Consider the following 13,367-nt stretch of genomic DNA (forward strand, 5'->3'; position numbering starts at 1 on the left):
TGATTTTGGGGACAGGTAGACTGATAGGAAGCGCCTTCCCTGTGTAGTGTTTGTGGTTTGGCTCTTGTGTTTCTGGCCTCGGTGTACTGTTGGAAGCTCTTACAGAACATGTCTTGTATGTGGTCACTCAAGTGCACTGTTGAGTATTGCAGAAGTTGAGTCCTGCCTGCTGAGTTCTAGACAAGACATGTATTATATAGTATGGAATTAACCTCTAACCTGCTGGCCTCATGGTGGATATTATGCTTTTGTGTGTTTAAAGGACGAACTTGACTGGGGACGGCTAAATTACATTCAAATAAAGAGAATCAGAGAGGTAAGCGATATTCTTTGATTTGGTTGATGCAAATAAACTGACTTTAAAATGGTTATTAAGCACAGCAATGCACAGGGTGTAGGGAGCAAACCTCTTCCCGTTCCCACCGTTAGCAGGACTCCTTGGGGGTAAGATGGTAATGTGCCTTGCAGTGTCATCAGTGCTTAGCTGCAGAAATCCCTCCCGCTATCTGTGTAGTATTCGTCCAAGATAAGCATGTGGTCTGTTCATTGTTAACACATCATGGGCTTGTGCTTCTGATCCCAGTTTGTGTCCTTGGAGAGAGTCTAACGTCACTGGGGTCTGATTCCTAGTGTTCTTTCCAGGAGATTTCGAGTTACAGCGCAACTGGCCTGAGGCTTGTGCAAGTCTGTGGCAATGTGTGCACATACACAGCTTATGTTAGTCGGGTTCTTCATAGGAACAGAACTTATAAAATTAACATCTATCTGTCTATCCAGCCACCCATTTATATCTGTTGTCTGTCTATTGGGGATTTATTAGAATGTGGTCAGCTAATCCAGCAATGGCTGCCTACCAACAGAAGGTCCAGCAATCCCGTAATTATTCAGTCCACAAGGGTGGATGTCTCAGCTGGTCTTTAGTTTGTGCTGGAATCCCAAAGAAGTAGTCTCTAAGGCCAGTGAAGGAGTGCAGGGACTTGCTGGCAAGAGTGAGACTAAGCAGACAAAGAAAGCCAGCTTCCTTCTTCCATGTCCTTTGTACAGCACATGGTGCAGCTCAGATTGAAGGTGTGTCCTCCCACCTCAAAGATGTGGATTAGAAGTGGATCTTCCCACTTCAAGTGATTTAAGAAAAAAAAAAAATCCTCACAGGTGTGCCCAGCCATTTGGGTTTTAGTTAATTCCAGATGTGGTCAAGTTGACAACCAAGAACAGCCATATCACAGCTCAAGTCAGACTGTGGCACTAAATTAGATTAGACTACAGTTGTAGGATGAGCATTAGATTTGGTGACAGTTTGATGATTGAAAAATGTTTATTTTGATGGATCTTATTATGTATAAAGCCACTTATCACCAGGGCCTTTTGGAGGATTTTCTTCAAAACATGTTTCCCTTTTTAGCCTAGGTAGGCTAGTCAGAGCTCACAGCTCCTGTGCTCAGCTCCTGAATTCTGAGATTATAGGTGTATGCCGTCATAAGCAGCTAAGAGACGTGTGTGTGTCTCTCTGTGTCTCTGTGTCTGTGTGTGTGTGTGTGTGTGTGTGTGTGTGTGTGTGTGGTTGTATGTGTGCAGGCAGGCCAAAGAGTGGTGGGCAGTGTCTATCTTCAGCCATGCTCTTCCTTTATGGACTTAGTTTGAGGCAGGGCCTCCCAGCTTATTGATCTGACTACACTGGCTCTCAGTGAGCTCCTGGATGTGCCCCACCTCCTGCCCACTGTCCTCTCGCCCCTCTCTCAAATCCTCCAGGGTTCTTCCCACCTCCCTACCCACCCAACTTTGTTTCTCTCTCTCTCTCTCTCTCTCTCTCTCTCTCTCTCTCTCTCTCTCTCTCTCTCTCTCTTAAAAAAAGAGCAAAAACAAAAATCAAGAGAACAGCAAGAAACCAACACAAAAGAGAAAACCCACCAAATAATACCAATAACAAAAACACACAGAAAAACATGGAGTCCATGTTTGTTTGCTTTGAGACAGGATCTCTCTATGTAGCCCTGCCTGGCCAGGAACTTTTCTGTGTAGTCCAGGCTGGCCTTGAACTCAGAATCTGCCTGCCTCTGCCTCCCAAGCGCTGGAATTAAAGGCATGTGCTACACCGAGCTTGGGAGTCAGTTTTGTGTTGGTCAGCTCCTCCTGTGTGTGAGGCCAGTCCTGGCCTGTGATTAACACACCCAGTGGCGCTCCATTGGAGAAAACGGAATTTCCCTCTCCAGCAGGTGTCAGCTGCAAATAGCTTCTTGGCTAGGGTGGGACTCAGTGTGCACTTCCTCCTCTGTGCTGGAATTCTGTGCAGGTTTTGTGTGTGCTGTCACAGTGACTTCATCTGTGTTTCAGCCCTGTTGTGTCTGGAAGGTGCTGTTTCCTTGGAGCTATCACCACATCTGGCTCTCCAGTCTTCCCAGCTCTTCTTCCACATAGATTCCACAAAACGAATGGTTTTATAAAGACAACCCCTTTGGGACTGAGCGTTCCAAGGTCTCTCAGGGTCTGGGCATTGTTCAGCTGTGGGTCTCTGTGTGATGAGGGATCAGCACAGTACCTCTTCATGGGAACAGCAGTCATTAGAGTAACTGCACTGCTAGCTTCCTTTAGCAGATAGTAGTAGGCTGGCTTCCCCTAGGTCAGTGCCCTGCCGAGTCTCAGGCTCTTGACATCCCCGGAACTGGAGGTATGGATGGTTACAAGTTGCCATGTGTCTGCTAGAACCAACATGTGCAAGCATGCACACTCACATGCTAGAGATTTAGCTTAGGATTTTGAACATGTTAAGCACACACTTAGTATGTTAGTGTGTCTTACTCAGCGACGTTCCCACTCCCTTTCATTCTGTCATAGAATTTCTCTGTTACTGTATGATTTTTGCTTTTAAATTTTTATTGAGTTTTTTGGTGATGACTTAAATTTGTATTTTTCTTATATATGAAATATATTTATATAAATACATGTATATTTATGTCTGTGTGAGGGTGCCAGATCCCTTAGAACTGAGGTGAGGCAGTTGTGAGCTGCCATGTGGGTGCTGGGAATTGAACCCAGGTCTCCTGTGAGAAAAGCCAGTGTTCTTAACCCCTGAGCCATCTCTCTCACACCTTTAATCCCAGCACTGGGGAGGCAGAGGCTGGTGGATCTCTGTGAGTTCAAGAACAACCTGGTCTACAAAAGCAAGTCCAGGACAGCCAGGACTACAAGAGAAACCCTGTCTTGAAAAAAAAAAAAAAAAAAAAAAAAGACATGTTGTATGAAACATTTTTGAGAGAAAACCTCGTGTACCTCAGGCTGGCCTTGAACTCACTATGTAGTTGAGGCTGGCCTTGAGCTCCCAATCATTCTGCCTCTACCTCCCAGGTGCTCAGATTATAAGAGTGTCCCATTGTGCCTGGTTTGAAAGATTTTATTTTAACTCGATTTTTTTTTTCCCATTTAGGGGACCTCTGTAACATACCTTGCTTCCCTTTCTTTAAAAAAACAGTTTTTGAGACAAGGTTTTACAGTGTGAAGCACACTGGCCTTGAACCAGGTAGTCAAGGGTGGTCTCCAATTTGAGATCCTCCTGCCTCACCTTCCTAATTTGGGATCACAGGTATGTGTGGTTGTGTTTGTGCATACTGTGTTCCTAAACACGAAAGCAGAGCACAGTCATAGTGGAAGGTGAAGAAGAGTTTAAAAGATGAGAGGCTGAGGCTGTAGTTGTGTGACCCATGTGCGTAAGCTGAGGCTCTGGGCAGCCCTGCCAACTGCTGCTCTGCACTCCTTCTCAGCGGTGAGATGGTCAGCTCAGAGGATATGTTAATTTAATCTTCCTTGTTGATACTTTCGCTTTTACTACTCTGAGTACCATCTGTGCTCTGAGGCATCAGATGTCAATGTGCACTTTAGGTGGCTGAATTATACGAAGAGCTAAAGAATAGAATCTCACAGTTCAACATGTTTGTGGACCCTCGCCATCCTGTCTTGGATCAAGAGTATCCTTACAAGCAGCGCTTCATCCTGCAGGTGTGCTGGGGCTTCCTTTAGTGATCGCACTCCCCCTCCCCCCCTTTCTCTCTAACCTTGGATGGCCAAGAACTCACCATGTAGACCAGGCTGGCCTTGAATTAACAGATCTTGTGCCTCTGCCTTCTGAGTTCTGGGATTAGCGTGAGTTCTTGTTCAGGTTGTGGTTGACAGTCTGCTTGTTCTTGGCTGCTCTGAGATTTTAATACCGTATGGTCCTAAGTGTTGGAACCAGGAGCCATTCTTTTCCTTCCTGGTGTTGTTATGTTCTCAACCTGCTTCTTTTTCTCAGTGAGCTCCTGCTGCCACAGTGGGCCAGTGATAGGGTGCTGCAGGATATTTGATCCCATTGTGAACCCTGAGACTGTGAACTGTAAAAGCCTGTTTCTAGTTGTGGTATGGCTCAGTCTTTGATCCTAGAGCTTTTTGTTTACTGTAAGCAAATACTTGTAGTGTGGCTCAGCCCTAGCACACACCTTTAATCCAAGAGCTACATAAAGTTAACCATAGGTCAAGAGGCAGACACAGGAAGGAGGGACTTTGAATTGAGGGTATTTAAGAGAGTGTGGAGAAGGAGAAAGACTTTTTCCTTCCGGGACAGAACTGAGTAGGAAGGCCAGGTGGGTGTTTTTTCTGCCTCTCTGAGCTAGCAGGCTTTTGTCCCTCATCTGGCTCCCGAGTCTTTATTGCTAGAGTTGAATGATAGGGATTTTGCTTTTAAGACAATACGGCCTTTTGCTGTGAGGTCCAGAGAACAGTGTGCCCTACTGTTGCTGCATGAGCAGCTCCCTTACGTCTGGATCATGAAGTAGATGACTAGCTATGGGGTGAAGCCTTCCAAGAACATTATAGAGACGTGTATAGTGCACATGAAGAGCCTCTGTCATCGGCCTTCAGAGTAGGATTGGCATCGCATGGCCTTAAGTTACTCTCCTGTTGCTGTGAAGAAACGCCAAGACCAAGGCAGCTTGTAGAAGAGTTATCTAGGACTTGGAGTTCAGAGCTGGAGTCCATGACCACCTTGGCCTGGGAGCACAGGAGTAGAGAAGCTTCTAGCACAGTGGCTGGAGAGAGCGAATGCTGTGGGCCTTTTACAACCTCAAATCCCACTCCTCCAGCAAGGCCACACCTCCTAATCCTTCCCGAACAGTTCCACCAACTGGGGACCAAATATTCAAATATCTCAGTCTTTGGGGCCCTTTTCATTCAAGCACCACATGCATATAGAGCAGGGTTTGAGGCAGACACCTGTGGACCAGCATGGGGGGAGCGCTAGTTCTTTTGCCGGTGTGAAATTGCCACATGACCGGAGCAGTCTGTGGGAGTGCTTCATGCAGGCAGGTTCTTACTGAGGAAAGGATTTTGTGGAGTGCTTTTGGAAGCAAACATTAGATACCAGAGCTTGCTGCCCAGCTGGAGTCCCAGCTGAGGTGGTCTGTGCACCTGGGAAAATGCCTGTCCTGTCTGGGCTAATGCTGGGTGAGGCTGGAGAGAGGAGGCCTAGTACATTGCTGTTGAGTTCTCATTCGCTTCATTCTCAGAGGCATTCCAGTTGTTCTGAAGGGGGATCTGTGTAGCATGCCTGTCACAGGGGATAACAGGGTGTGTGAGAGGGACTGCTTTTGTGTCCTGCATGCTGCAGACTGTGCCAGTGTCTGGGATGAGCGGGGAACACGGTGGGAAAGAACTGAACTGTGCTTCTCTTTCAGGTTGTATTGGCAGGTGCTTTTTATCCAAACTACTTTACTTTTGGACAGCCAGATGAGGAGATGGCAGTGAGGGAATTGGCTGGCAAAGACCCAAACACAACAGTTGTGGTAGGTGACACATAGCAACTGTCCCAAGAGAATAGTTGTGAAATAAGGTTCCAAGTGCAGAGGGCTGTTTGCGTTCTAGTAAGTGCTATGTGGATTTCTTCTGAAAGTGAACACTAGACTTATTTTAAAAGCCTTTCAGATGGAGCTGGAGAGATGGCTCAAAGGTTAAAGGCATTGGCTGTTCTTCCAAAGGTCCTGAGTTCAGTTCCCAGCAACCACATGGTGGTTCACAACCATCTATAATGAGGTCTGGTACCCTCTTCTGGCCTGCAGGTGTTACATGCAGGCAGAGCACTGTATATATAATAACTAAATAAATCTTTTTTTAAAAAGCCTTTCAGAGACTTCTGTTTTCTTACTAGTCTCTTTTTCATTTTTAGAGACCCCATTTTACAGGAAGGCCTTGATAGTTTGTTCAGAGTGAGTGCTTGTTTGATCATGTGCCATTTTCAAGGATGTAAAGCCCTTAAGACTATTTGTTAACAACTTAATGTACATAAATAAAATGTTCCTGGATGCAGCTACTGTTATAAGTAGCAGTGATCCCTGCCCTGGTGCCCAGCATAACCACTTAGAGGGTGTTAGGTTCAGATTTGAGGCCCCTCAAAGTCTGTACTAGGGGCTATGACTTAGGGATAGCATGTAAGTAGCATGAACTGGGAGTGGGGGAGGGGAGGAGATCTGAGGATGCACTGTAGGCACCGAGCATTGGGTTTATAAGGCGGGTGTTTGTTTACTCTCCAGCAGCAGCATGTGGCAGCTGCAGTTGCATGCATGAGAAATGGGCTTTTATTAGATTCCTTGGTTGGGTGTAGAGCAGTGAAAAGCACTTGTAAAGCTTGCTCCTGGCATACAGTAAGTGCTCAACCATTGCTCGCTTCAGTTCTGGGTATTGTTACACTACGTGTGCAACTGTGGATGGTCTGAAGATTGACAAGGACAGAGCTACAGACTCTGGAACATTTCAAGTATGGGTCTTTGAAGAGCACAGCAAGTGAGAAGGGTGCAAAGACGCAGTTTATGCTGGGGAAGGATGGCTGCTTAAAAGGCTACCATTAGCTCCTGTGGCTCCAAGGACCCTCAGCTTGGGCACTGTGCTATTTGTTGCTTCTCTCTGTGGAGAAAGCTCTTTGACTAGCAGCTTCTGCACTCTCCCTGCTGGGTGTGTCCTGTATACAGTTGGGAGGCCCCACAGGACCCTACTTGAGACACACTACTTAGCCCCAGACAGCCTAGTCACCTGACAGTCCTGATCACGTGTCATAGAAACTGAATCATGGCTAGTTTTGCTTTAGAACTTGTGCAAGAAGCCAAGTGCTTTTACTGTGTATCCGTCTCTGAGCTTCACACAGCACTGTAAAGTTAAAGCTTTACCATTATCCCAGCCTGGTGATGTAGTGATGCCTCAGGCTCTGCTCTGACTTCCTGCTGCCACATGCAGGCAGTAGACTGCAGGCAGCACAAGGGTCCTCAGTGGAACCAGAGGGAGGAGTACTGGGGATGCTTTGAGGAGGCTGGAGTTGAGGCTGCTGGGTAAGAGGCTGGCCTCTGAGGAGGAACAGTCCGTCTTCCATAATCACTTTGCTGTCACTCTGTCAGAAGGGTGATGTTTCAGGGAGCTGCGGTTAGTGTGACTATTTTCAGGTAACACAATGAAAGCAGCAGCAACAACAGTACCCTTTTACTGCATTCAACTGTTGAGCTGTTTGAACAAGGGGAAAACTAACCTTTGCTTTATGCACTTTTGTTAAAACATGGTTATAATTTTAAAGTCGTGCAGTCGTTAGGTACTTGGCCAAGTCTGCCGTGTATGTATATGGGCTGAGCTTGCAAATAAGGGCAAGCGTCTTGTGCTGCTGGGCGCTCGGTGGCGCTGTCCTGAGGGCTGGGCCTGCGCTGCCTTCTGTCTTACAGCTGAAACACATTCCTCCCTATGGATTTCTCTACTACAAGCAACTGCAGTCCCTCTTCAGACAGTGCGGGCAAGTCAAGTCCATTGTGTTTGATGGTGCAAAGTAAGTAGTCGACTTTTGTAGTCAGCGCTCCACTTTAAACGCTGTAGAGGTCTCTTCTAGGGCTGCATGTGTGTAAAGTAAGTCTCCTTGGAGGCCGCTGGGCTAGCTCTCCAGTGGAACTTTGGTTTATCCTGTTGTCAGTGGGAGTTACCACTCTTTCCAGCCGTGTGTCCTGAAGGAGCTGTGCTGGTGGCCTGCGTGTGGCACACTTGTCCTGGTTCTCTGCAGGAGCCTTCTCTTCAGTGCCCATCCAGATTTTCATGGCAGGTCACTGCTTCAGTTCCTTGTGCCCATGGAGGGATCCCAACAGCCGCGTCTGTCTGTGCATCTCCTTAACTTTGTGGCTTTGGAAGACACAGAGTGCAGAAACACAGCTAATTTGGCCCTAGTTTATTAGCAGGCAGTAGCAAATGGTTGGTTAAAGGATTCACCTAGTATTTACATACACAAGATTACAGTTGTTTTTAAAATGTTTTTAAAGATTTGTTTATTATGTGTACAGTGCACATCAGATCGCTTTATAGATGGCTGTGAGCCAACATGTGGGTGCTGGGAATTGAACTCAGGACCTCTGGAAGAGCAATCAGTACTCTTAACTGCTGAGCCATCTCTCCAGCCCTACAGTTGTTTTTTGTTTTCTTTCTTTCTTTCTTTCTTTTTTTTTTTTTTTTTTTTTTTTTTTGGTTTTTGGAGGCAGGGTTTGTCTATGTAGCCCTGGCTGTCCTGGACTCTGTAGACCAGGTTGGCCTCAAACTCACAGTGATCTGCCTGCCTCTGCCTCGTGCAGTGCTGGGATTACAGGTGTGAGCCACCGAGCCCAGCTAAGATTACAGTTTTTAAATTGATTAGGGAAAAAAAATCCCCGGAGTTGAGGACTAAACCCAGAGCCTTGTACATTCCTCATAGTTTTGGCTTTTTAGTCACAATAGAAATGTCACACAGATATTTCAGGGGAAAGCAACTATGCTCTTTTTGGTTCTGCTGGGACCAGCTAGAGGCGTAAAACAGCAGCCAAAGAATGGTTGTGCTTCTTCATGCATGGCAGCCGCTCCGCTCCGTAGCCGCTGTGTGAGTGTGGCGGCGTGCAGGCACAGGGGCCGTCTGGGCAGTGAGTGGTAAGGGGCAGGATGTTTTGTGGACTCCACTTATTAACTTGGTAGCTGTTTCAAAGGGTCTTGCCCAACTCACTGTGCTGTGCATTTGCATGATAGTTGCACAGGGCCTCTGTCTATAGCACCGTACGGCAGCAGACCTGCTCTTCTGCTGGGATTGTGGAAACTGAGATTCCTGGGCTGAAGCTCTCTATGAACCATGCTGTTTTGTGCAGTGTTGTACAAGGATGAGGCCAGCTTCACTGCCTTGTCACTGTAACACCCCCTCAGAGATAGTCTGTCTTCAAGCCAGCTAATGCTTCTATTGATTAATTAGAATGATGAGTTACCAGCATTTTAAGAAGTATGCAGTGAGAATTTCTGCCTAACCTCAAGAAAATTTAGTATATGGTTATTTACTAGATCCCTGATAAATTTATGTTTTCATTTATATGTATGGAGCAGAGCCTTTGTGGAGTTTTCTCGGAATCCGACAGAGAGATTTAAAACCCTCCCTGCTGTGAACTTGGCAGTCAAGATGTCCCAGCTAAAGGTGTCCCTCGAGCTTATCGTTCATGCTGCTGAGGAGATTGAAGGGAAGGTGCAAGGCGGGTCTGTGTCAAAACTCAGGAACACAAGGTATTGCCAGAAGATTCCACGTGCACTACTGTTCCCAAATATGTTCTCACGTGACTGTTGGACCCTGGCTTTGTCACCAGGGTGCTGCCCCTTGATTCTTGGCATCATCTCTTCACAGGTGGCCTTGAACCCCCTGATCCCCAGTGTTTGCCATCTGTTTAGTAGATACGATGCCTGCTGTGAAGCTATGAAAAGGACTGAGTGAAATAATTTAAAATTTCTGTTTAAATTGTAGAAATCAACCCTGTGCTTATTTTCTTTATTCCTTCTAAATTTATGAATTTCATTGAGAGAATTCTCTTTTTTCAGCAGAACAAAAAGTGGACTGTAATGGAGGTGCATTTGGGGGCCCTGGTACATTTGGGTGCCCAGCAGTCATCCTCTCCACCCCACTGTGTGACAAGAATGACCCTCACAGCAGAAGTGGCTAATGGTAGCCACTCCAGTAGCCATTGGGATGCAGATCTATTGTTTTTAAATTATATGTGTTATCTGTATTACCAGTATTATCTGTAGGCCCGGCTAGCAATCAATAAAGACACAGACACTTGTTATATTTTAAAGTAGCCTTAGTTAACCTGGGGCAGAGCAGATATCAATCCCCTAAACTACCTCCCATAGTGGGGCCTCAGGCATGGGATCCCTGCCTCAATCTCATGCCATCTGCTTCCAATAACTTCTATTAAGATACCTCCCATCCATAATCCCAGATACTTGCTAATATTCTTCATCTTGGCCGAATTCTCCCTCCATGTCAGCTATGTGCTTCTCCTCCAGCTAACCCATGGCGGCCTTCCCCTCCTCACTTCAGGTCTCCTTCTCCTGGTGGTGGTCCTTCTCCTTCCCAGAATTCCTCTCTCTCTCTCCTAGCCCCACCTATCTCCTGCCCTGCCCAGGTGGGATGGCTTTTTATTAAGCAAAAGGTTGGTCACAGAGACAGTAAGCAGTAATTAGCATCAAAATACATCAGACCATCCTCCAACACAGATCTTTTCTTGGACACAGTTTTAAAAACGATCTGGTAGGGGCTGGCAAGTTGGCTCAGCGGTTTAGAGCACAGTCTGCTCTTCCAAAGGTCCTGAGTTTGATTCCTGGCAACCACATGGTGGCTCACAGCCATCTATAATGAGATCTGGCGCCCTCTTCTGGTGTGCAGGTGTACATTCAGGCAGAACACTGTATATGTAGTAAATAAATAAGTCTTTAAAAAAAAAAACCATCTGGTATTTATAACAGATACTTCTATTTTTAGGCCAGACCCCCAGTGCCACATAGGCAGAAGTCTATTTTTTAACTTTTTCTTTGTTTGAGTCAGGGTTTCACTATGTAGCCTTGGCTGGCCTAGAACTTGTTATGTAGACAAGGCTAGCCTCAAACTCACAGAGATTTTGAAGTGCCTCTGTCCTTCCTGCTTCTACCTTAAGTATTTTGTGTATTTTTATTTGTTTCTTGTTACTATTTTTTGGAGACAAGTTTTCTCTGTGTAACCCCGGATGTGCTGGACCTCACTCTGTAGACCCAGTTGGCTTCAAACTCAGAGATCCACCTTCCTCTGCCTCCCAAGTGCTGGGATTAAAGGCATGCACCACCACTGCCCAGCCCACCTATTATTCTATTTTTAATTATGCATATTTATGTGTCTGTCTGTGGGTGTATATGTACCTGGTTCTGGGTGCCTGTGAGGCCTAGAGGCCTTGGATCCCCTGCAGCTGGAGTTAGAGGCAGTGGTAGCACCCTGATGGCTGCTGGGAAATGAGCTGCAGTCCTTTGGAAGAGCAGTGTTGTTGGTAATCCTCACGCTGTCCCTCCAGCTGCTTCCTCCTCCTAAGTTCCAGAGTCACAGCAAGCACCACCTAGTGTTATGCTGTGCTGAGGATCACGCCCAGGGCTTTGTGTAGACCAAGAAAACACTCTACTAACTCAGTTGTACCCTGGGTTCCTCATTTCTAGTCAGTTTTCGGAAAGGGTGAGAATGTATACTCTTTAAAGTAGCTATTGTGTCTGGTAGACTGTATCCCTGGAGGGCAGTGGGTACATATCAGGATGTGCCCTGCTTCCAGGGCTGCCAAGGTAGTCATCAAACATCTGAAGTGAGACCAAACAGCACTTCTGGTTATGCCAGTTTTCCGTTTCAGTGACAAGTGCCTGACACGATCAGCTTGCAAGAGGAAAAGTTATTTGGGCTCATGGTTTCAGAAGGTTTAGTCCATGGTTGCTTGGTCCTGTTAACTGGGGCCTGAGCTCCACCTCCCAGAATTCTGCCACCTGCCAGGAGCCCATGTGCAGGGCCTGGGACCAAACTACAAGAACCAAACTACCGCACTGGAAATACTAGAGTAGGTCAAGTGGTATTTCATATATGGAAATGTCTTTTATAACACTTAATTTTCATTTTCTTTTTTCAAACTCATGTTACTTAGGGTGAATGTGGACTTCCAGAAGCAGACAGTAGATCCCATGCAGGTCTCATTCAATGCCTTGGACAGGCCCCGGACAGTTGCAGATCTCCTCCTGACAATTGATGTCACTGAGGTGAGAGCCTCGCCTGCCTCCGCATCTGAAGACGCTGGTCATCCGTGTGCACAGTGTGCCTGCCAGCGCATGTGGTGAATGAGGCTCAGCACGAATGACTGCTTATGAAATTAGAATGTGGGCAGAGTGGAAAGCCAGAATTGATGTCAGAGTGTTTAAAATGCAAAAATAACCATGTGTGATGGCACACACCTTTAAACCCAGTACTTAGGAAGCAGAGGCAGGTCCCTGTAAATTTGAAGCTAGCCTTGCCTTCATAGAGAGTTCTAGGCAAGCCAGGGCTACATGCTAAGACACTGTCTCACAAGAAACAAACCCCTAAACATTTGGCAAGATAAAACTTAAAAAATTAGTTGGCATGATATATGGTGCGTACTTGTTTACATCAGCAAAACTGGTGTTGAGAATATGGAGCGAGGGGTGAAGCTCAGTAGTGGGCCCCTGTCTAGTGTGTGAGGCCCGAGGTCCAGCCCCAGCACAAAACATAAATAAGCGAGTGTGCTCACGTTCTGGTAAATCTGCAGCTGTACTTCCCTGGGGAATTTGATGTGGAAATCTGGAATCCAGCAGGTAGGAGCCCTGTTGACAGTGGCCCTGTGGCCTGAGGCAGCCGCGGAGAAGCTATTCAGTGGGTCTTTCTCTGCCAGACCTCACATGCTGTTCTTATTCCTGGACTGTGCACTTGGCACTGCACCTTGACTCAGCAGCTCTAAGGGCACCGGAAGCCCCTTGGTACTGACTAACCTGAACTAGATCAGAGCTCTTGAAGCCATCAGGACGAGGCCGCCGAGTCCTCAGCCGGTACTAGACCGTCCTTTGTTTTCACAGAGGCTCCTAGAAACCTGTCGTGTGCTGGACACAGAGACAAGCCGGTCACAGGGCTGCGTGGAACCATTTGTAGTCTATATTTGTGCCCATCCTCTTCCCTTTCAGGTGGTAGAAGTAGGGCACTTCTGGGGGTACAGAACTGATGAGAGGAATGCAGAGCTTCTGAAAAAACTGACTGCTGAGATAAACCGGCTAGAGCTCGTCCCTCTGCCTGTGCACCCGCATCCGGACATGGTCTGCCTGGCACCATTTACTGATCACAACAAGGAAAGCTACTTCAGAGCTCAAATCCTTTATGTTTCTGGGAATTCTGCTGAGGTATGTTTTCCTATTAGCAGATCACTAAGAAGGAAAGAAAATAAGCCTAGAAATGTATAGAAAATCTTGGTACTGGAGAGATGGCTCAGTGGTTAAGAGCACTGGCTGCTCTTCCAAAGGACCCAGGTTCAATTCCC

General features: G+C 46.7%; 1 protein-coding gene across 1 annotated transcript in view; it reads left to right on the plus strand.

Moving 5' to 3' along the window:
- Tdrd9 (tudor domain containing 9) overlaps positions 1-13,367 on the plus strand; it is an 88,973-nt gene that overhangs the window by 40,777 nt on the left and 34,829 nt on the right. The window contains exons 19-25 of the mRNA XM_051152482.1: positions 263-316; positions 3,874-3,990; positions 5,700-5,807; positions 7,722-7,822; positions 9,379-9,552; positions 11,973-12,084; positions 13,018-13,230. Coding sequence (XP_051008439.1) covers positions 263-316; positions 3,874-3,990; positions 5,700-5,807; positions 7,722-7,822; positions 9,379-9,552; positions 11,973-12,084; positions 13,018-13,230 — 879 coding nt within the window. The remainder of the gene's footprint in view (positions 1-262; positions 317-3,873; positions 3,991-5,699; positions 5,808-7,721; positions 7,823-9,378; positions 9,553-11,972; positions 12,085-13,017; positions 13,231-13,367) is intronic.

The sequence above is a fragment of the Acomys russatus genome, chromosome 1 (genome assembly GCF_903995435.1).
Source record: "Acomys russatus chromosome 1, mAcoRus1.1, whole genome shotgun sequence".
Classification (NCBI taxonomy): domain Eukaryota; kingdom Metazoa; phylum Chordata; class Mammalia; order Rodentia; family Muridae; genus Acomys; species Acomys russatus.